Genomic DNA, 24,585 nt, shown 5'->3' on the forward strand with positions numbered 1-24,585 from the left:
CGGCTGTTTTGAAAGAAATCCAGGATGTTTATGTCTGAACTCGCATCTAATCACCAAATTTCAATATATGTTGCAAAACAAAGCATGTGTTCTCCTGTATTTTAAGTCCCCGTTCCGTCGATGTTCGAAAACAAACAATTCTATTCCAAATGTCTGTAAATTATGTGATTCTAAACAGTTGATAGTGACCTCTGCCGGGGAAGGGCTGTATTGTCACTCATCTTTTCGTTTACTTTAGCGCAAGCCAATCAGTTTGGGGAAGTCAGTTTGGGGATCGCTGAAAGAGCCCCGGCTGGAGGGCCATTTTTTGGAGACTGTTGGGGCTGACCCCCGGCTAGCCATGGTCCACCTAAAGCCCTGATTCTAACTCCTCATCTGGATGGTTGCTGTCGTCTCCACACCTATGGACCGTAAGTCGCATATACTTACCTTTTACCCATAACCGTGGCAGACCTATTGCGCTTCTTGTCCTGTTAAACCCCTTGGACACACTTTGTGAAACTCTTAAAACTCTGTGCATTTTTTTTGCTGCTGGCTGTGATTTGCTGTTTTTTTTTTTAAGTAACCTTTGAGATTTTGGCCACGAGCCTGTCCTTGTACAGGCATTGCTGAGCAGGAATTGCTGACCTCTACATCTGCAACTCCTGTAAAGTAGACCGTGCTGCTGTACTGTTTGCATTAGAAAATGCTGTATTGGCTTTAGAAGTGTTGTGGATCTCTGTGTAACCACCCCCCCCCCCCCCTTACTGCTTGTATATTATTTGTACGTACATTACGTTCTTAGCTGTAACTGTCCATATCCCTTAAATGCTTTGTTTCGACTAAAACATATGTTGAGTAAAAGTGCTGTGTAAACAGCCCCTTGCGTGCTCGTGCATTGGCCAACTGCACCTTATGAGCACTTTGCCCCCGTCCTGCGGGTGCAGTCTGGCTGCTATGTCGCCCTGTGCAGGTAAGGGGCCGGTCCAACTTGGCGGTGACTCCTGTCTTGGCGCTAGAGGTTGTTTTCTAAGCCCTCGCTGGGGGACTTGTGAAATCGCCCCCTCCTAGGATATGTCAAATACTCACGTGTGTTGTAGTCGTCCCCCCAACGCCCCCCAGCACGCACAGGCCACTGCTATGGGCGGAACATTTTCCATATGTTCGCATAGACATTGCTTATGTGACCCCGTTACCGCCCAGCCATCTCATTTCCGCCAATGAAACATTTATAAGCCTCGCTCGTCCTTCCTCCTGCACGCAGGGCTGACTCACTGCAAGAGGCTAACAGTGCACCCCCAGCCCCCTCGCCTCTGGCAAGGCATGGATGATAATCTGCCCGCCGTGCTGAGGAGGGCACCTGGGGACCCGTGGCCAGCAGCGCAAACTGCGCAATGATTCCTATTCAGAGCCTTACTATTGGCACTCTGTGTGGGGGAGGGATGACGCAGAGAGAGGGAGAGGGAAACATCACGTGTGTGGTGGGGATCATTACGGCAAGAGCTGGCGTGAGACAAGTGCACAAGGGGCGAGAGAGGGCTGTGGGGGGATTGGGCGGGGGTTGGTATAATGCCTTTGAAAGCATATTTGTTAAGTAGCATTGGTTAAAACTAGTTTAGTCACTTATGACACTGGCCCACTGGGATAAAAAAAAAAGTGGCACATTCTGGCCAAAAAACAAGACCCTACTAGAATCATGGCCTGGCACTTGGCATTTCCCTATTGCCCAATAGCCAGTCTGGGCCTGGTTTTGAGAGGGTGGTAAAAAAATAGAGCTAGGGGAGTGACCCAGGTCTTTAAATGTGCCGGGTGCGGATCCCTGGCAGTCTTCAAAAAGTGCACCCAGGCCGAGGCTCTGTTGCTCCTATACCCCTGACTAGCCCCAGAAGCACCAAACCCCGCAGGCAGCCCTTTAGCGCAAAAGAGATGCATGGTTAATGGGCTGCTTGGGAGATCGGAGCTTCTTATTACAAAAATCTGAGAGGCCTGGCCTCGCAGACAGCCCTTTAACCACACAGCTATATTGACTTAAAGGGCTGCCTGAGAAGTTGGTGCCTCTCACAAAGAAACAAAAGGCAGATGCCGCAATTCTTTTGGTGTGCCCTCTTCCATTTTTTCCTAATCACTAACTCTGACGCCCTCAGCCGATGCCTCGGGCAGGCTCTGAGAATTCTGTCTGACACGGGGACCTGCCAGGGCCCCCATAAATCCCCTGTTAACATCATCCCACCAGGATGCTACACGGCAAAGCTTTTTTTCTAAAGCTTTCTTAGCCTGAATAAGCATGTAAGCGAGAGGTTGAGGCTTTATAGAAAAAAAACTCCCCTTTTATTTGTCGTGCCGATTCCGCTGCCAGACACCCAGGTGACAGGGTGATCATCCCTCCCCCCCCATCTCCAGTTAAAGGGGTGCCTAGCAGCGGGTCCGCACCCAAATTATAAGCCAAGGAAACACTTACCTGACCGTAATGCTGGCAGTTAGGCCACAGACCTGGCCCTAAATCGAGACTCGGCTCTTACAGGGGGCGTGGCGTAGCAGGCACCATTCAGGTGAAGGAAGTGTTGCCTCTTGAGGCGCCCACTCGCTGCCAGGCCACGCCCCCTGAGTGTGTGACGGTAGTGGGCATGGGGCAGGCAGGAGACACTGACAGCGAGGGAGAATAAGTGAGGGGCGGTGGGGAGGGAAGTGGAAAGGCGGAGTGCGGGCAAGGGAGTAAGCAGGAAATAAAACGGGAGAAAGTGGGACGAGACCAGCGGTGAAGAGCGGCTCTTGCAAGGCATGCAGAGAATGGTGTACGGGGTCATTGAACCGGGGACCGGGGAGGGAGGGCAGGAGAGTTCCCGTGGATATTCTGGAAGCCATAATTCTATACACTTGAGAAGCTACCACTTCCTTTTATTTTTCCTCCGGGGAATGGCGAAGTCTTCTGCATAGCGGGGGCACTGAGCTGAACTATATACGATTCATTGCTTTCGAAATGTTGCGCTGAGGGCATTGTGAGGTGAACTCGCTTTTCACACTGCGCCCAGCGCGTGGGCTGCCCGCTGGGGGGAGGGGCACAACATCAATCCACGCGAAGTGCAATTGAAAGCCAGCTGGGGTCGGAATGCATGGCGGAAATGTATACGTATCCTGCGTCTCGCAGGCTCCAATCTCAGCAGGTCGGACGTGCCTTCCTCCCTCCCAGATGATGAAATGAGGACCGTTGGCTTGTGTAATGCAGCACAAGGGGGGGTGGATTGGCGTAATGGCGGAAAGGGCGAAGGAAAAGGCTCCTGTTAAAACTACTCCAGTAGTACCCCTGGAAATGCCATGCCAGTAGTACCCCTGGAAATGCCATGCCAGGAAACCTCGGACTCCCAAAATCACTGTGCCCAACACCGACGGCCATGTGATGCACTCCAGACATAATGGGCAAAACGCGATCTGGCATTTAGGAGGGAATTGCTAGGTTTTTACGTAGCCAGTGATAATGTCCCTGTGAAAAGGGCCGCCGGGTGGCGACATTTCTCCAAAAATACACCCCCCACTCAAACACTTTCCCCCAATATTCTAGGATTGGAATGAATATATGATTATATCCCTCATCAAATATTTGGGGAAAGAATTTTAGGGGCCAGGAAAAAAGTCACCTACCTGGCGACTTTTTCACACCAACATTATGGCATGGAACAGGTTTTTGTGCTGTACCAAATATCTCTCGCCCCGAACAGTCAGAGTGACTAGGCTTGTGACCCAAGACCTCAGTTGAAGGCAGTTCACCAAAGGGAATTGGTACACGCCAAAGCACTGCTTGGGCTAGATTTCCTGTGGTGACCGGACAGTTCCTGTGAGGCTGGGTCCTAACTCCAATCTACATATCTGCAATGTGGGTGTGCCATTAAGGAAAAAGCAAAAAAACTACAGGCGGCCCAGAATACAACATTCAAGTTAAGGGTCCCTTACTCAAACTCCCTCCCATTGGTCAGAAAGTTGGATTTCAAGACGGGCGGCCTGCTGGACAGAGCTCTTTGTTGTTATTTCCTTAATCTTCTATGGGCGTACCAATAATTGGCATGGGTCTCAGTTCAGCTCAATATTTTGACGAGGCTCAAAGACAGTTTTAAAGAGGGGGGGGGTCTCGAGTGTGGCCACTAGTGATCGCCCAATACCCAAATTCACTAATAGTTCCCCCATGTTCAATCCCAGGCTTGCATCAGTTTGTGCACCGAGGCCCCGGTCACCCTGGGTATGCATTTGCGCCTAACTCACCAGAGAAAAATAGAGGAACCAAAGGGGGGTGGTGGTGTTTGAGTCACTACTGATGGCAATCAAACACAGCGCCCGCTGGAGGCGATGTGAGCTGACTACAGGCCTAGCATAGTGTAGCACTCTCAACCACAGCGGCATAGTACTGTTACTACAGCGACAACTGGTAAAGTAAAAGTTGGGCGTGGTATAGAACAGACTCGTATAATTAGCAAGGAGGAATTCTCCAACTTAAACCCTACTTGCCCCCGCTCCTGAAAATATTTTGGAAAAACGGGGGCCAGAGACTGCATTTTACCCAGCCCTATAGATAAGGGGGTATTTTACTCCTTAAAATAGGCAAATACTCAAAAAGAAATAGGGAGTAGAAATACTCCCAACAAAACGTAAAACATAGTAATCGGACACATGGAACATTGTGCCCCAGCTTCCCTCCACACAGCTGTTTGGACTTGCAGTGCACGTAGTAATACGGAAGAAACAACTCTTTTTACTGCCTGAGTGGTAGAAGTAAACATATCTTTTAAAGTGCATAAAGAACTAGGTGCAAAGAAGTAATTGTTAGAAAAACATTTCAGTTTTCTTGTTAAAACATGATATGATATGATATGGCATTTGTAACGCGCCTATACACAAGTGTTTCAAGGCGCGACGAGGCAGGGAGGGGGGAACAAGGGGAGGACAGACAACGATCCTACTAGGCCAGGTGTCATTCAGACCGCGCAAGTGCAGGGGTAGGGGGAAGGGAAAAGTGCAAGGGGAAGGGGAGGAGGGAAGTTCAGTACAAGTAAGTAGAATAAAGTAAATAAATAGGGCCAGCTGGTGGCAAATGCAAGGTAAGTGCAGACAAGTGCTGGGAAAGGGGGGCTGTAGGGATACAGAGACAGTCCCCCTCAGTGCAGGGGTTGCCAGGGAGGCAGTGCAAGAGGAGAGTGGCTGGGCCCAGGACCGAGGTCGGTGAGAGTGGCCCAGTTGCAGATTCGGTGCAGATTCAGTCGAGAATTTAGCAGGGGAGAGGGAGAGAGAAAGCAGAAGCAAAGAGGAAGGTTTTGAGGTGCTTCCGGAACCGGAGATGGTTCTCCTCAAGTTTCAGGGAGGCAGGAAGGCTGTTCCAGAGGGAGGCCCCTGCCACGGCGAGAGATCTACCCCCAGCTCGTTGCTTCAAGAAGCGGCTGACCCTGAGGGAGTTGGAGATGGATGAGCGAAGGGCTCGGGAAGGAAGATATTTAGGAAGAGAGAGTTGAAGGTATTTAGGCCCCAGGCCCCAGAAGGCCTTGTGGACAATGCAGAGGGTTTTGAACTTAATCCTCGCAGCCACTGGGAGCCAGTGTAGAGATTTCAGTCCTGGAGAGGTACAGTCCCTGGGCTTGAGGCCAAGGACAAGTCTCACAGTTCTGTTCTGGATTACTCGCATATAAAATACTCCCATTAAGAATTGGAATTCCATTTTTACTCCCTAAAATAATCATTTTACTCCCAACTTTAAAAAATAGGGAGTAAAATACTCCCACTTCCAAATCTTATCTGGGGCACTTTTGTGAAGAAAGTGTCTAAAGCCGTAAGTTTAATTAGCAGTTCTAAAGAGAAACTCCATAATATATATATTATAGTGCAATAGTTGTCAGACCATAGTTAAGTTCAGTATCAAGTTCAGTGCACAGCAAAAACTGCTGGACGGAATTGGACCAGGTACAAAAAAACTGGGGAATGAAGCGTTGACTCTATTTCCATCAGGGGTCTGGGGTTATTCCGTCCAGTAGTTAAAATATTTGACGGGAAGGAGGTATAGCTATATATGTGTCGCACAATGCATCAGCAAGGCTTTTCAGAAATGAAAAAGCTGCCATTTTGTTTTGTTTGTTGCGAGAGATGACCGCGGTTATAACTGGAATAACTGGTGTTAGCTGAAAACAAGACATGAACAAATGCCACTTGGAGAAGGAAAAAGGATAAAATGGCATTGGGCTAGAGGTGGGGAGGGAGAAAGAAAACACCATGAGAAATTGGTGAGTTGCGGGAGGCTGGGGACCAACTCCAGAGCTTGAGTGTTTTTTGCATAATCAGGGTTATCCTCAGAGTTAAGCTGGCCATGACTTACCACAGCCGCTGAATTTCAAGGGTTTTGTTGCGTTAAATCTGCTCAATTTAGCATCACTTTAAGTAAGGTTTTTTCATATATATATATAATATATATATATATATATATATATATATATATATATATATATATATATATATACTCTAACATATTGAACAGTGTAGGACAATTGCTAAAGCTGGCATATTATGAGAGTACTTCAGTATTTGATGGAAAGGCCATGAGTACCTAGGTATACAATGGTAATAACTGTCTAAGGGTGGGATGTGAGTACCTGGTCATATAATGCAATGTCTGGCAAATGGTGGCTATGCTGGCCATATGTTGCCCATACAGTGGCTATATAGCAACACAAATAGCAAATTGTGAAAGTTGCTGATGTCTGATGCAAAAGCTAGCAATTTGTGCAAGTATCTGGCATGGATGCTAGTATGTCGTTATATGATGAGAATACCTGTCATATGATGTGACTATGGGTCATGGCAAAACCTAGCAAAGTATGGTGCCATAGGTGCGCAACTACAACATTGTGCATATTTTATGAGTACCTGAGCATTTGGTAATACTTGGCAACAAAGAAAACATACACACCCACACACATCTACGTGCCAGGGCACCTAAAGCACCAAACAATCTCAATCCTCCCACTAAGCATAACCCACTGAGTCTTCCATCTTTAATCTTTCTTAACCCAGAACCCTGCCTTTTTTGAACTCTTGGGCCCTTTGCCTAAAACGTGAAGAGTAGCCACAAGCATGTTCTGTGCAAATGTTTCTTTTTTCCCTACTTTCACAAACTATTGTTTTCTCTTCTGGCTCCCAGTCACCAGCATAGGGGGGCAATGTGACTCCATGTTCTGCTTGCACTACCCAGAGCCGTGCTTCCCTGGCTGCACTTACTCAGAGCATTGCTGCCTTGTTTTCCCCCTCCCCTCTCCCTTGCACTCCACCGTCCCTTTCCCCTTGCACTTCTCGTCCTCGCACTTGCACAATCTGAATGACACAAGGCCTAGTAAGATCGTTTGTCTTGTCCTCCCTCCCTTGTCTTGTCACGCCAGTAATCACTTGTGTACAGGCGCGTTATAAATTACTTGCATCATATGATATCATATATCATGTCACAAGGACATTGTTTTCAAATCATGGGCTTTCATTTAACACACTAATGCCCTCTGGAAGTTGGCGTGTATGTTGGTTTCAATTGTATTGATGTACCCAAGAATCCCACGTTTGTATACATATTGTCCTGAAGCCATGTAATCACCATTTGGATCACCCTAAAATAGCCTGGTCCTGTGGTACAAGACGACAAACGATTGCAAATGTGCCCAGTCCTCATATTATGCCTTACTTGGGTCCATTACTTAACCCCTCCTCCATGCAGTCTCAGACCCCTCTGTTTTAGCCAGTAACAAATAACAAAAGGCAAAGCCCTGCGTTTATTTATGCCCATAATATCATACTCCTTCCGACGCACCCCATCCCCACAACCCACCTTCTTGCCTTGGGTGCCTGCCCTTCTCTACTTCTATGTTTATTTGTTGCCATTATTTATCTGTTTTGAGGTGCTCTCTACCCCTTTCCTAATTAGTTCTTCCTAAACCCTCCACACTCCATTCTGTCTGGCCAGTGCCTCTACGGGGCAATGCCCACACTTCGTGCAAGGTGGTGTAGGGGTATCTAGTTTCTGTGAAGCGTGAACTATCTGCGCAGGGGAGTATCCAGCATTGCAAGAGAGTGAGGGGGGGGGGCAGCGAGCCACAAAAAACAGTCCTGCTATTCTCACACCCTGTAACCCAAATGCAGTGCACGCAATTCCATACGGTCTCATTTGTGCCCCAAACCGCCCACCCATACCGCAATCTAAGTTTTTGGTAACCTCTGTGGCAGATAGTATTTAACACATTAAAAAAAACTGCAAAATCATTACAGATGCAGGAATCTTATCAGAGCTCTGTCCAGGCACTCTCGGGCAAACTACATGCAAACCTCCTAATTTGCATATGGATTTCACCATCAGAAATGACATTGCATCACAACTAGCATCCTTGCTCTTTGATACTTGGAGGCACCATGGAAGTGACTTTAGAATAAATTGCCATTACTAAGCCAAGTGGCAAATAACTTTGTGGTGCAAAATACCTAAATTGCACTATTATTATATATAGTCATTAGTCTTTTTTTTAAATAACATTATATATTAACATAAGCAATGAAATTAATCACTTACAGAGCTGCAGATAAGACGGTGTGATTAAATGATTTGCCCAGGATCACACACTTTGCTTAAATGGTGAAACCGGGAGGTGGACAATTTAAGCAACTGAGCACATCTTGCCAGGTTTTGTTGATATTTATTAAGGTTTTGCTTTGCAATTCATGTGCTTAAATGATACTTTATAGCAATGCCTTGGAAGCAAACCACATTACATAATAAACTAGCCTTTCATAGTAAACTAACTATACACTATATACATTGTCTTAGAAATATGTTGTGCTATAATAATATGGCTTTAGTTTTATTCTCCCCATCCCACATGCAAAGTCCCAATAGCATCATGCAGGTTAATGTGAGCCTAACAAATCCTCCTTGGGTTTTAAAGCCATAGCCGTTATTTCATAAAGCATGCAGCATTATGCACCCTTCTCACTTCTGATCACTCCCTCCCATTCCTAAAGGGACAAACGTCCCTATTAATAGTACCCCCTCTTGCCTCACATCAGTGCCCAATGGCTCACATTGAAATGCTCTGTTGACACAGAGCAACGTGAGAGCCCCTCTGCTGCCCAGAGCTCCTTGGGACATTGTCTTGGCAGTGGGACATCTCTCCCATTTGGAAAGAGTAAGGTGTCCTGTTGCCACCTTACTCTTTCCAAATGGGAGGACAAAGAGTGCAGAGCAGGAATTGCTCGGCACACATTGTCCTGCCAGAGGGACACCTTTCCCGTTGGCCACCCTCATTGAGGTGCCAAACGGTAGAGGTGTCCCACTGTAAAATTTCCCAGTCTGGCTCTCAAAAGAGCCTGCCACTGCATCTGCTGAGCGGAGCAGTTCAAACTTTGGCTCCATTTGGTAGTATGTTGATGTGGACAGGATTCTTTTCTCTGCCACTTGTGTGGCTGCTTCCTGCAACTGCCTACTGCCCACGTGGCCTCCTTCTGAAAACGATTCAGCTATCAAAGGCCCTATACAGGCAATTCCCGTCCACCAGCATTTAAACGTAACTCAGGTCTCTTTCCAAAAAAAAGTCCAAAAACTGGGAGAAAGGCGGCCGATGGTGCATTGTCTACAGTGCCCTCATCCCAGCTATTTCAATCAGCCTCTGTATCCAGAGATGAAGGATTGTGGGGTGTGAACATTTCGGTGAAAGACGGAGAAACTCTGGCTCTGACTATTTATCCGTGGGATGAGTCCACAAAGCTCTCCAATAAGTAGCCTCCTGCCCCCACAACAAACATGGGGGCAATCCTTGCTCCATTGATTCCATGGGATTGTGTTTTTTTCTGGTGCTGAAAAGTGGCCACAATAGGTTGGAATCGTATCGGTGTGCATGATCTCTATGCACGATTATGAGGAGTCCCTGCGCTGAAACACCAGCGAGGGGGGTAACGCACGCTTGTAGCATGGGGCGATACGACCAAAAGCATGCATGACTTTTTCAGAATGAGGCTGATAATATTCAAATCACATGTGGTCTGTCATTAGCCCTGGTCATATCATCCTTGGAGATGCATTTGAGCCCCAGACTTTGAGTGGCTTCGCCCGTAATCGTGCAGAGTACATACTGGCTCGCTAATGTGAGCTTTGTCCTACCACTAGTGGTCTTCATCGGCTTCCATTATGCAACTGACCATGGCTGCAGGCCTGTCGCATGATTTCCTGTCCTCAGGGAATGACCATCTTGTTTTTTTTTTTCTTCTCATCACAGGACCGCAGGGTGTCACTATGAACAAGCTGCGGCAGAGCTTGAGGCGGAAGAAGCCATCCTATATCCCAGAGGCCAGCCGTCCCCACCAATGGCAGGCGGACGAGGAAGCTGTCCGCAAGGGCAAGTGTAATTTCCCTGTGCGGGTAAGTCCTATTTAAGAGTCTTTGAATGCGATCCTCATTCTTTGGAAGACCACCTTAACCACCCTCCATGTCCCTCGTAGCTTTTAATAGTCTCGTTAACTGGAAATCATGCAGCGATGGGCTAAGAGTGTTTCTTATGTGTAGATTGACACAAGTGTATTTGTATTTATTTTATTTGTATAGCGCAAACCAGGCCCGGAGGCTACCGGGCGCATATCTTGAAAGCAATGGTTACATAAGTTGCATACAGTGATTATATATCAATCAATAAATATAGCATAGAAATAGGCATAGGTAAGTACAACGATACATGGTTTGTCGAATAAGTGGCTCCTTGACACGAAGTGCAGATGGTGAAAGAAACCTTTCCAGTAAATGCAGTGCCCATGTTCTATCTTCTAGGCCTGCCTCAACCGGAGATGGTCTCCTTTATGGCAGATGGGCATGCAAGGGCATTCAGTAAGGTTGAGACCAAAAACAAGGTAACTCTTTTGTAGCCGACTAGTGTATACAGAAATAGATTTGAAGAAGGGGTATGCTTTTAAAATTTTAAATTGCAAAATTGACATTCCATATATGGCTTCTTAAATTAGATTTTGTTTCCTGGCAACCAATGGAGTGATGCCAATCAAAAGGCTGCCTGCGCTCACTCTTGGTGGGCAAGTGGGCTCTCTGAAGTGCCCGCTGGATCTAGTTTGACAGCTTGCGGAAGAGACTGTTGCAGTAGTTGAAGCGTGACGCTATTGAAGTGGTCGCTATGGAGACCTAACGAGCAAACGAGCATAATGGCAGGATTTTGCACAAAGCTCATCTCAGCGATCAAATTGACTCGGTGCCCATCAGAAATAAGTGGATTTCCCATCACAGCCATTGTGTGCGGGCAGCTTCCCATCGATTGACAGCGGAAATTGGTCTGGTGCAGTAGGGAGGATACCTTCATGTTCTCTGGGTCTAATGTATGCTTCTTTGTGTTCTGCCATGTTTGGGTTGCCTGTGCAGAGTTTGAGTTTTAGAGTAGGATGACCAGGGTCGCGTACATCAATCTGTCAAAGCATATCAAAAACAATAACACCAAAAGACTGAACTAGGGATGCTGGTGGAGTCCAGTCTAGATGGAAGTTAATGGAAGGGATGGTGAAGCCCTGCCGCGCTGCGCAAAGCACCAACGCCAGGCTGAAATTAGTGAATAGGGTTTGATTACTGTCCACCCAATGGGCCTTTTTTATGGACTATTAGGGGCTTTGAATGAGAGTCTTTAATGCTTTTCCAATGGAGATGACACTTGAGGAGGGATACAGCGTTGTTGGGTTATTGAATCCCTCCCATTCCCTGCCCCTAGCCATACTAATCTGTATGATTTACCCCACCCATTCCTACCCATCTCGGAACTCTTTGAGCTCTTCCAAGGTGGCAGCCATCTTGGATGACTGGCTATAAGGAAGCTCTCTGGAAACAAGCGGCCATCTTTGAATGTGAAAGATACCATGAATCTTCCACATAAAATGATACAATGGTGGGGGCTTTGGTAAATTCGACCTTTGTGAAGAATTTGTATATAAAGTTAAAAAGGTGGCCTGTGCAAGTGGACAGTTTCTTTTGTCATGCTTGGTGAGTGTAAAGAAAAACAAGGGAGGGTCTTTGCAGCTGTTTCAAGAAGTGGAGATAATATTTGTCTTTCTACTGACTAAACGTTAATGTAACTTCGATCGCACACAGATGTAACGCGCTGAAACTAAACCACTCGGTCCCTCTGCTTGTGTAGTTCGCTTCCCAAGCTTCACTCAGAAGCACAAGTGCCCCACTTCCACTCGGTGGATTCAGTGTTACTGCAGAGCAGAGTTTGTGCATGCTAATAAGACATCAACCGGACGGCTCGTTGAAAAGGCGAGGGTTTCGCACCAGCTAGCATGAGCTCCGCTGATGGTTACAGTCGCGGCTCCAAGAGGAGAGCCAGCCCCGACGGTCACAGCGACGAGGCGAGGGAAGCTTGGCTGTGCTGCGATTACAGGCCAAGTGACTGTGCGAAGTGGACACGTGGGAAAGGTTTGAGCAGCATGGAGAAGTGTGCGAGCTGCAGAGCGAGGATTTGCGCGCGAGTGTAATTTTACAATACCTGTGTTTATTCTTGTTATTTGGGCCAACAATGCCTGAAAGCATGCTCAAGGGCTATTTGTGGCAAGGAATAAACCAGACACCGGCCTTCTAACACTACTGACAAACCCTAATTAAATGCATGTTGAGCGTATTTATAATCGCGAGAATCTAAATTGAAGGCAGAGGTGAAGGTGCACTTTTTTGCCAGTGGACTGGTGGTAGCGTGCAAAGCTGGTTCTTTAACTTGGGAGGACCTGTCCCTGCGCATCAGACGTCGAGGAGACCGCGCATCCCCCCTACGCCCTTATTTGCAATTTTATTTTCAACACCAGAAGTGAGATTACGGAAGGGGCAGAGCAGGCTTTAAAACTGTGAGAAGAGAATACGCACTTTCACCATGAAGGCCCCACTGAGGGAGGGATCACCAAAAACCATACAACGCAGACCCTGCAGAGTGTCCCCAGGAAGCTACGGAGGAGTTGGAGTAGGCTTTTATGGAAGGGGTTGACCCGGATGGGGGAAACCAGGCCCATCTCATAATGGAGGACAGGGGGGGCGACCCTACGACACGTGCTCGATCGGGCTTCTCGCCTCCAAACACACCAGCCATCTTTAAAGAATATTTGTGTGACTCCACAATTGATATGTATTCTATACCCCCTCTGCCCGATACTGGTTGCTTGCCAATAACAACGTGCACCCTGGTATCCCACCTCACTGAAAATAATTATCCATTCATATTAATAAAATGCAATTGTACATTTGTCTTCAAAAGTCCAGCATGGTTTGTAAATCGGGGTGGGGGGCTTTTCAGCTGGAGGTGGGCGTTGCTTGTCTCTCGCCTTTTCTTTCCTTCGGAGGTCACACAATGAATCCAGAATGGGATGCCCAGGTCTCCAAGGCCATGGCCTGCAGTGATGCCGGGGTGGTAAAATTTGCAGGGCCCAGGGTCATGCAGGCAGATAGGCGAGCCAGCAAGATAGCTCTGCATGTTAAGAGCTCTCTTCATAAATCTGTGTTTGCCCTGCATTCACAGCAGCTGTGATTCGTGACCACTGGCTAGGCCATTCGTTACTAGTAAGACACTATTTCAACTGAAATCGGGCTACACCTGCTGTTTGCTTTCAGACCCCAAGTTCTGCACCAGAGCCATTATGACTCTGCAAAGCACACAACACAGAGCTGGAGACCCACGCTACAATCATATTTGGAGCTGTCATACAGGAGCGAGCCATTTAAAAAAAGTGCACTAGGTGGCAACAAGGAAGCCATTATAATCCTGGTAAAGTCAGACATTTCCTTTCAAATCAGCTCATGAACTGGTCATCGCTGAGCCAGGGACGTCATTTCACCAAAATGCCTGGGGTAGCGGAAGTGACATCACACGACCATGGACCTCTGACATCACAGGAAGTGATGTCATTTGACATCACAGGCAGCGATGGAACACAACCTTTCACCCCTTGGCAAAACAGAAAGTGGCATCACATAGCATTGTTTCTAAGTACACTACGAACAATAGGGTTACAATATCACTGCAACGTGATATACATTTCATACAAGAATGGATCACCATGTGTATAGTTAATATGCGTATAGGCCCATATTACCAAATTACTGTGAATGCGAGCCGACGTCCTAGGCCAAACCATACTGATGAGTTATTATATAGCACTTAAGCGCTTCATAAATATACATACAATTGCACCCAACCTGTGTTGCTACTCATTTATCAACCTTAACAGGATGAAAGGCCAAGTTGACCATGCCGGGATTCGAACCTCCAACCTGTGATGACACACACATTGCAGCAGCGAGCCCTCATCCCACTGAGCTATCCTACTAGCAATAGGTATCAGAAAACCAGCCACTCCATACACAAAGAGCAATATGCTGCTGGCCACAGCCCAGGAGCCTCAATAAAAATTTGGGTAGCAAGGGAGACCACAGGAGTAGCAAGGGTGACCGCGGGGGTCTCAGGTGCGACCCCTAAATGACTTCCCTGCGCTCAGCCCTGGCAGAAGAACGCGTCATGTCACGTGGAAACGGCAGCGGGAAAACCCCATGCTAAAATGATTCCACCTGCCCTGGCTGTTGTGCGATGGGAATACGCGGGTGGGGGGTTTAAGAAAGGGATACACTCCAAACAACGTGAAGACTCGGCAGTGCATAGGAAATAAAACTCCGTGCACAACATATTGTGCAAAGGTGGCTCACTGTTGAATGTTGGATCTTTTCAAAAAGTGCAATGTGTGACACCCTACAAAACACGAGGAAATAAACAGTTGACATGCATTGCACATGTTTTTAAATTTCATTATCCATAATTTGCCCGGATGAATTGAAGCCTTTAATATAGTACATCATATAATGCCACTGATGCCACAAACAAGCATTGGCAATGCCAATCGTTTGGGCGTTTGTGTAGGCATGGGAAAGGCACTTGCCAGGAACAGCCATAGTGGCAGTAACTGGCCATTGATGGTAGCAGGTGCAAAATGGTGCCAGTACCTGGGCATCTAATAGCAGTGCCTGGCAAATGCCTAATACATATACACAAGCTACTTGTTCTTTTCCTGACATTTCAATGCACAAGGTTGCCTTTGACCAGTTTAATAATTGTGTCATGTAATTCCCTGGTCATGTCGCGGGAGGATAGCTGAGTGGCAACGTGCTCGCCTTAGAAGCAAGACAACACAGAGAAACACAGGTTCAATCCCTGGGTACGCACATAGAAACCTCTGGGTATTAAGTGCGTTATAAATAACCTATCATATCATGTATTTTAGGAACTTTCATTTAGGAAAGGCACGCAGGCGGTGCGTGGCAATTGACATATTAGGCCAAATACCTGTTTGCTGGTTAAAAAGTAAACGTGGACCCCAGTTATTAGCACTCCCGGACATTTTCCTGATGCAGATGAATAGTGCTTAAAAGCACCTGTTTATGGAGTTTGCTGTTTCTTTAAGGGGCTGCACCCCAAAGCATCCAAGCGCCTCACCTGTCTGAAGCAAGCTCTTGGATGGAGGGGATGTCACTGGGAGGACGGCGCTGGCCAGCATGCTGAGAAGTTAATGTTGGATTACTGCACTCGCTCACGCCAGGCAGAGGCACGTGTTTCTCATTCTAGTAGAATGACTTTCCTCTCAGTAATATTGTAATATCAGTTTCGAGGGGATTGGGTCCTCCGACGTATTCCATATCTATGACAGGTAATGTCCACAGCTGTGCTGCTTCGGAAAATCTTTGGCATCTGCGTCCTGCGTCGATGCGCTGTCCCCGAGGACCTCCTCCGACGGCCGACGTCACCCGATGTGATAAGTAGGACGCACGATGCCCATAGCCTCAGTTCCGTTTTTTCCACAAACGTGTTCGCTTCATGAATCTCGGTACGCCTCGACTCATTGGAGTTGCTGTTTTCTTTCTCAGTTCGTTGAACCTGTTCGGTTGGTGTGAAGACCTGTTCGTGGTGATGTCTTTCTCATCTTCAACCCCGTGTCCGGGCTTCAAAAACTGCGGGGACTGTGGGTCCAAGATGTCGGTCACGGACTCGCACGACGCCTGCCTCTGGTGCCTCGGGGAGGCCCACGATACGGACGACTGTGTCGACTGCCAGTCGCTCACTGCGAAGGCCTTGCAAGAACGCAAAAAGAAACTGTCGGTAGGTCGGGTGTCTAAGCCCCGGAAGTCGAGGTCTGCGGGGCTTTCGACCGATGACTCGAGGGGTGACTCTCCGCGTCGTCGTCGGAAGTCCGGTGGGTCTCCTTCCAGGAGTCGGTCTCGCCACTCCTCTGCCTCTTCTAGGCATTCCAGGAAGCGCCGGCATAGGTCGCCTTCCCCGTCCTCTTCCGAGGACTCCGCCCGTCGGCGGGTCGCTTATCCCTCTATGCAAGCGACACCGGAGGAATGGGCTTCCTTCGGGAAGCAGATGCTAGCGATTCTGGAATCGCAAGGCACCGGTCCGTCTGCGCCTCCGAGTGGGGTCGGTCGGCACCGGTCGAGAGACACCGCCCGTACGCCTTTGGGCTCGGGCGGTCGGCACGGCTCGCGGGAGAGGTCCCGCTCGGACAAGGGTAGCTGTTCTCGCCATGCCCGTTGCAGGTCCCGGTCCTCGACGCGCTCGAGACCGCGTGATCCTGTGCCGTCTTCGAAGAAGACGTCGACGCCTGTGGCGCCGAGGTCGTCGATGATTTCTCTCGAGGTTCCGTCTTCGAGGGGGTCGTCGACGCCGTCGGCACCCAGGTTGTCGAGAGGCACGCTCGGAGCTCCGGCTTCAGGGACTGTGTCGACGCCGCAGATGCTGGAGGCGTTGCAGCTCGACGTCAACGCCTTTTCTGTCGACGCCGACTCGCTCGGCGCCCTCGACGCCTTTTCTGTCGACACCGGCGCCGACTCACTCGGCGCCCTCGACGCCTTTCGAGGCGGTGGTGTCGGAGGGGCCCCGTGGCACGGGGTTTGCCCTTAAAAAGGCTATGGCTAAGGTCCGGCACTGCTTTGGTCCGTAGAGGTCTTCCTCTTCCCGCCTGGAGTACATTTCGGAGGGTGATGAAGGCTCTGATGGCGGCCTGGTTCCGGTTTCGGTTCCGGATGACCTTATCTCTGGCCATAGTCAGTTTGATGACCTGAGGCAGTCACTGGATGATGCCAGTGGACTGGACACCTCTCCGGAGGTGGAGTTTTGTCGGCCAGAGCCTGGCACTCATGCCGATTCGTCATATCGGCGCCTTATGTCTCGGGTTACCGAGTACTTGGGTTGGTCAGCTCCCCCATGGGAGTTTGTTCAGGATGATCTCACAGACATCCTTGATCTCGGTCAACCCACTGACCCGGTTTTGCCTTTTCATATGGCTTTGCAGAGAAGGGTGGCGGCGGCTTGGACGGCTCCGGAGAGTCTCCCGGCAGTGGGCAAGTCTTTGTCGCGAAAATACCGTCCAGCCAGTAGCGACCCCTGCTACTTGTCTAGGCACCCCACCCCGGAGAGTTTGGTGGTGCAGGCGGCTACGGCCCCGGCAAAGCAGGCGTCGTATCCTAACATCCCTCCGGATAGGGACGACAAATGTTTTGATGGCTGGGCGAAGAAAGTGTTTTCTTCTGGGGGTATGGCGCTTCAGGCGGCCAACTCCATATGTGCCTTGTCTCGTTTCACACACACTCTGTGGAACTGTGTTGCATTAGCGGCTGATCATATTCCCGAAGGGGACGGACGGGATGGTTTCCTTGCTATGGTTCAAAAGGCAAGGATGCCATGTGTGAGGCCGTTCAGTCGGGTTTGGACTTGGCGGATTGTGTCAGCCGGTCCATGGCGGCGAGCACCGTAATGCGCAGGTTTGCGTGGTTGAGGAAGTCTGGGTTCGCTCCTGATGTGCAGTCCCAGCTCCTCAACATGCCCTTTGACGGTGAACACCTTTTTGGCAGCAAGGCTGACGAGAGCCTTGAGAGGTTGCAGACCTCCAAAGCTGCAGCGAAGTCGTTGAGCGCTGCAGTTCGCCAACCTCTGCCTTTTCGTCCTAGGGGACAGCAATGGAGGGGAGGTTCCTTTCGCTATTACTCGTCCTTCAGTAAAGCGAGAGGAGCTAGCTGTCAAAGAGGCCATCGTAAGAGTGCCAGAGGTGGAAACAAAGGTACTCGAGGTGCCAAGGCCGCTCGGGCAGTTGCCTCTTTGCCCTCAAGCAACGCCGCAGCCGCTACCACTCAGTCATGAGGCCAGGTCCCATGGTTCGCCGGTTGGGGGAAGGCTGGCGCAGCATCTTGTAGAGTGGCAAGCCATTACTTTCGGATGTGTGGGTTCTGGAGATCATAACCCACGGCTACTGTCTTCCTTTTCGGCAGAGGCCTCACGACAATCCACCAGGGAACCTCTCTTTGAAGAGTCCGGATCCACACCTTGCGCAGGAAATTCAAGCCCTGCTGGAGAAAGGCGCCATAGAACTGGTGCCTGTAGCGGAGAGGAACAAGGGATGGTATTCCCCTTATTTTTTGATTTCAAAGAAAGACGGGGGATTGAGACCCATCATGGACTTGCGCGGTTTGAACAAACTCCTCAGGAAGGACAAGTTCAAGATGGTGACTCTTTCTCAAGTCCTCCAGGCCCTTCAAATTCAGGACTGGTTGGTGTCTCTCGACCTCAAGGATGCTTACTTCCATGTGCCTATCCATCCCAAGCACAAGAAGTACCTGAGGTTCGCGGTTGGCGACTTGCAATTTCAGTTTCGGGTCCTGCCGTTCGGATTGACCTCCGCCTAGAGGGTTTTCACCAAGCTCATGGTGGTGGTGGCAACGCATCTCAGGAAAGGGGGGATTCACTTCTACCCCTACCTGGACGATTGGTTGATCAGGGGGGAGCTCTCCCGAGCAAGTCCTGGATCATCTGTCAGTCACCTGCCACTCCCTTCACAGGCTGGGCTTCTCCTTCAATTTAAAGAAGTCCCATTTGACACCAACGCAGCGGTTCCAGTACATCGGAGCAGTGCTCGACACGTCCCTGGGGCAGTGTTTTCCTCCTCAGGTGAGGGCTCTTCACATTCAGCAGATGGTGCATAAGTTTCAGTTTGCCCAGACTCTCCCAGCGTCCGAGTTCTTGAGACTGCTCGGCCTCATGGCATCCTGCATTCTTCTGGTGCCAGAGGCTCGTCTGCGGATGAGATCTTTGCAGTGGGCACTCAAACTCCAGTGGTCTCAGTCCTCGGGCAGGCTGTCGGACCCTGTTCAGGTGCTGCCCTCGGTAGCCCGGGACCTTCTGTCGTGGGCCGTCGAGGGCAATCTGATGAAGGGTGCCCCATTTTGGCTGCCCTGGCCGGAGGTGACGATCGTGACGGACGCATCCCCTCACGGGATGGGGAGCTCATGCCAACGAGCTGACAGTCAGCGGTCGTTGGTCTCCGTCGGAGTCCAGACTCCATATCAATCTGTTGGAGCTGAGGGCCGTCAGGCTTGCCCTGAAGGCTTTTCTGCCGACTGTGTGCGGGAAGTGTCCTGATTCTGACGGACAACACGGTGGCCATGCACTACCTCAACAAAAAGGGGGGGGGGCAGGGTCACTTCCGCTGTGCAGGGAGGCGATGCAGCTCGAGTTCTGGGCCATCCAGCAGGAAGTTTCGATCTCGGCAGTTCATCTGGCCGGAGACGACAACGAGACGGCGGACGCTCTGAGCAGGCAGAGCACGATCTCTCACAAGTGGGAGCTGGCTCAGGAGATTCTCCTGGAGATCTTCACCCTTTGGGGGACCCCTCAAGTGGATCTCTTCGCTTCCAGTGTCAACCGGAAGTGCAAAAGGTTTTGCTTGTGGGAATTTCCTCCAAAAGGAGCCTTAGGAGACGCATTTGTGGTGGAGTGGTCATTCCCACTGCTGAACGCGTTTCCTCCAGTCCCCGTCATCCCGCAAGTGTTGCGGAGGTTACGGAGGTTTGGTTCCCGGATGATCTGCATTGCTCCGGCGTGGGCCCGGAGGACGTGGTACCCGGACCTTCTAGACTTGTCCATCTGCCCTCCACGTCGTCTTCCCTACCGAGACGATCTGCTCTCACGGGAGGGGGGTCAGGTTCTCCATCCAGAGGTCAGATCCCTCAATCTTCACGCTTGGCTTCTGAAAGGTTGAGGTATAAGGATTGGGACCTCCCTGAAGACGTGATGGAGGTGTTGCTCTCGGCCAGGCTGTCGGCAACAAAGTCTCTGTACCGTTGTCGTTGGAGAAAGTTCTGCGACTGGTGCAGAGTTCAGAATGTGGATCCTTTTGAATGCGACATTCCCATGGTTTTGTCTTTTTTGCTTTCTTTGGCCCACAGGGGCTTGCAAGTGAGGACCATTAAAGGTTATCTGGCGGCGCTGTCCATATTTAAGCGCTCGTCTGAAGAGTGTTCATATTTTAAGATTCCTTTAATTTCGCAGTTTTTGAAAGGGCTCACTAATGTGTTCCCTCAGTCACCTTTTTTGGTGCCAGGTTGGGATTTGAACCTTGTTCTTAAGTTTCTTATGGGTGCTCCGTTTGAGCCTTTACATTCTTGCCCTTTGAGGCTGTTTACTCTGAAAACTGTGTTTTTAGTTGCGGTTACTTCCGCTCGCAGAGTGAGTGAGTTACAGGCACTTTCAGTTAAGCCACCCTTCACTGTGTTTCACAAGGACAGGGTTGTCCTTAGAGTTCGTCCTTCTTTTCTTCCGAAGGTGGTTTCGGAATTTCATTTGAGCCAGAAGGTTGTTCTTCCGGCGTTCTATCCTCCTCCACATCCTGGTAAGGAAGAGGAGAGGCTCCATAGGCTTGATCGTAGGAGAGCGTTGAGCTTTTATATCTCGCGCATGTCCCGGGTCAGAGTGGACGATCAACTTTTCATTGGTTACGCTGGAAAGCGTTTGGGACAAGCTGTGACGAAAAAGACTTTGTCTCGTTGGATTATTTTAGCTATCTCCGAATGTTACCGCTTGGCGGGTAAGGACCCTCCGGCTGGCTTGCGGGTCATTCTACCAGAGTAGTGACTGTGTCTACTGCCCTGCAGAGGGGAGTTCCTATTCGTCACATCTGTGATGCTGCCACCTGGGCTTCAGTACATACTTTTGTACGTCACTATTCCCTCGATTCCATCAGAGGGCAAGATCTGGCCTTTGGCAAGGCAGTTCTCTATTCCGCAATTTGATTGGGCATGCTAAATTTGTATTCTAAATTCTTTCCCACCTCCTTGCTTGGTACTGCTTTGGAAGTCTGTCATAGATATGGAATACGTTGGAGGACCCAATCCCCTCGAAGAACAAGTTACTTTCTTACCTGGTAACGGTCTTTCGATGGGATGGTCCGACGACGTATTCCATATCGCTCCCTCCCTGCCTTCCCCGCTGCAGAATTTCTTTTGCGATTGCAGCTTGCGTTCTGCAAGGCCTTGTGTGTCTGACTGGCAGAAAATTGGTGGCACACGTTCTGGGAAAAAACTATAACTGAGGCTATGGGCGTTGTGTGTCCGACTTATCACATCAGGTGACGTCGGCCGTCAGAGGAGGTCTTCGGGGACAGTGCATCGACGTCATTGACGCAGACGCCAAAGATTTTCCGAAGCAGCACAGCTGTGGACATTACCTGTCATAGATATGGAATACGTCGTCGGACCATCCCATCGAAAGAACGTTACCAGGTAAGAAAGTAACTTGTTCTTTGCAAATAATCTGACTCAGTGACCTGTTCCCGCTACATCAATGTAACCCCATCCACCCAACCTCTCTCTCATATCATCGTTCATTCTAGCACCACGCTGAAATGTGGAAGCAGTCGTGTTCTGAACGCGCTGCTGAAGCGCCTAGAAGAAATTAAGTTTTGCAGAGTGTGCCAACGATGGCTCTGTCCCTGGGCGCTGATGATAGTAGTTCCAGGGGGGGCACTACGTTCCAAGCAACATGGCGCGAAAGAGCAGCCAGGTGTGTGATGGTCTCTTGGCCTGGTTCAATGGGACCATCAGTGTTACATGTGTCCTCCATGTCTTTAGCACGGACTTGCCTGACTCTCAACTCCCCAGACAAACCACCCAGCTTCAGTGGGTTCACAGCCCCTCCCACCCCCCCCCCAACTTTCTGCATTGTCGTGTGCTGCCTAAGAGTCGACTCAAGGCTACTGAAGTACATTTTGTACAGATGAGCAAATACGACCTGCCTTCCTTCAAAGGTCCTTAAGTCAAAAGTTGACACATTGGTGTGAAATTCGCACTAATAAGGGATATCTGTGTGGTGGGGGGGGGATGTTTGCACTTGTAAGAATGTACAGGCTCGGTCACGGTTCTCTTACTCTCTGGATTCTGGTTAGGGAGTTATACAGCTTTTGATATATTTTAAGCAAACCCTGTGCTTTTGAGTTTGCTCTTCTAGTCCATTTGTTCACATGATTTGCTGTTTGAAATGCAATGATGGCCATGTAAGCACACTGCCCAAGCCAGGATGCTGCCTGTTTACATACATGCAAACACAGTCCCATGTCATCTGAAAGGTCTCATCCAGCCCAGTTTTTAGTTTGGGCTGTTAGGTGGGGATTGGGCCACCTATAAGCCAAAACTGTTGCATTAGAGTACAGATGGGGAGAAGTGGCACATGAGGAGGGACGCACAGCTTTTAGGTGGTGTTTGGCTATTTGCCCACCCATTGGCTGCCCATGGGCATGCTAATCCCCGTTCGCATTCCTACCCAGTTCCTGCCCATTCCCACCCCAAACACTTCCTCATGTGGAATCTTTGAGCTGACTTTATCAAGCCTTACCCTCAAACGTTGCTCTCTAATTGCCTGCCAGATTTATTTCAAAGCAGTCTGATGGGCAGTGCTATTAGATGCCCAGGTACTTGCAGCAATTTGCACCTGCTACCATCAAGGGCCAGTTAATACACTACAGCTGTGAATGGAAAGTACCCTTTCTCGCACCTACACATGCCCAAACAGTTGGCATTGCCAATGCTTGTTTTATTTTTGTAATGCAAGCTCACTTGTGTTTCCTCAGTCGGACAATGATCTTTGGTATTGAATACCACCACGAGGTCTAAGCACATCAAAGAGCTGGGCCAATCTTCATCGATCAAGCAATGCAGCTCCTGCAGGAGCTCCACCAACACTGATTCTGTTCCTCCACGCGGCATCAAGCCCATGTGGCGGGAATATAAAGCACTGTTCTAATCTTGCAGTGCAACGCTGGTAGATGAAGTGACTGTGCTGTAGATAGGAGTTGTGCAATGGCTCTAAGACTAGATCCAGTGAAGCTTTCTTCGGATTTGTGGTCATCATTGTCCTTTTGTGTATTTCGGGAAACCATGTTAAGTTAGCTGCGTCTGATTGCCTTGGGATCAACTGATTGCAATCCGTGAGCATCCTCATGTTTCTGTGAAAAGTATTATATTTGGGTCAGGATGGGGTTAGCATGGCATTGAAAGGTTAAAAACAGGGGGTTTGGAGCCAAATTACTCCATACTCCAAGGAGCAATGCAAGGTTAAGAAGACCAACACTGAGAATGCGGTCTTCTCATTTGTCTTTTCCCGCTTTTGGCATTGTCTACCCTACTCATTCTTGCACCCTTAGCCCCTTTTATCTTGCTTTTTTCCCACATCATTTGCAGTCAATTTAATTCCACAAAAATATTGCATTCTTTGTAGGTGCAAAGGTTTTGAACTGCTACATTTATGATTTTGTATTAAATGGAGAGGAGGTGGGTGGCAGTGTTTTTTACTTTTACTTTTTTAATTACTTTTTTATTGCAGTAGCTCCAATTGATATTGTGTTTTGAAATTGTCATTTGTGTTTGGAGTTTTGGATAGCAGAAACCTAGCTGCGAAGCAATGAAGCACTGTACATGTTGTTGAGAGTAAGGGTGGGGATTGCAAAATGTGGTATGGGATCTTGCGGCCATTGGGGTGAGATGTGATGCAGGAATGCATGTAGCCCAGGTGGCACCTAGGTATTGACTAAAGAGTAAGGTCTTGAGTTCAGAACTGCAAGATCGTTTGCACGGCCTGGACTGTTCTCATGATGGCGTTCCAGTAAGCACGGCTGTAGCAAGATAAGGCCTGTTTCCTGTTTTTTTTTTTCTTTGTGCATCAGTTTCGTCTCATGCATAGAGATGGCCTGACTCCTGGAAGAACAAGACCCACCTGAGCCACAAAGTTTTGCAGCTAGGTAGGCAGGTGTGAGAGTGCGAGTGCATTATAGGTAATACATGAAGTCTTACAGGGTACATTAGCTAGGATGAGACGCCGGTGCAGCTCCCGCAGGATGGACGAAACATGGTTGACCTACTTGCTTACCATTATGAGTCATGCTGCAGTGTGTTGGGCTCCCCTAAGCGGGGCCAGATGTGTTGGCGGAATGCTGGTCAGGAGGGCATTTCCTTCATTGATATTGGAAGTTACCAGGGCCTGGACTGTGGTTCTTAAGCCCTTGATATTTTTCTAGAGGTGAAGTAGCTGATGCCAGGTGGTTTGGGCCTTTCTGTTGCTATGTTGTCAGAAGAACCCTGTCTATAGTGAACCCGAGTAATTTGACAGTCGGGGACCAGGTGTGGTTTGAAGCAGTCCAGGTACATGTTGCCTAGGCACCTTTTAATGGTGTCCGTCTTAGATGGGTGACCAAGCAGAACAACTGCCCTCT

At 49.1% G+C, this 24,585-nt stretch overlaps 1 protein-coding gene across 3 annotated transcripts in view; it reads left to right on the forward strand.

Moving 5' to 3' along the window:
* The window catches only part of NUMBL (NUMB like endocytic adaptor protein), a 300,123-nt gene that overhangs the window by 207,965 nt on the left and 67,573 nt on the right, over nt 1-24,585 (forward strand). For 2 of the 3 annotated variants that reach the window (XM_069644461.1, XM_069644463.1), the window contains exons 3-4: nt 239-410; nt 10,254-10,396. In XM_069644461.1, coding sequence (XP_069500562.1) covers nt 380-410; nt 10,254-10,396 — 174 coding nt within the window. In that variant the 5' untranslated portion in view covers nt 239-379. The remainder of the gene's footprint in view (nt 1-238; nt 411-10,253; nt 10,397-24,585) is intronic. The other variant, XM_069644462.1, reaches the window with a different exon arrangement.

Source organism: Ambystoma mexicanum, chromosome 2p (assembly GCF_040938575.1).
Source record: "Ambystoma mexicanum isolate Mex_15411 chromosome 2p, UKY_AmexF1_1, whole genome shotgun sequence".
NCBI classification, from domain to species: domain Eukaryota; kingdom Metazoa; phylum Chordata; class Amphibia; order Caudata; family Ambystomatidae; genus Ambystoma; species Ambystoma mexicanum.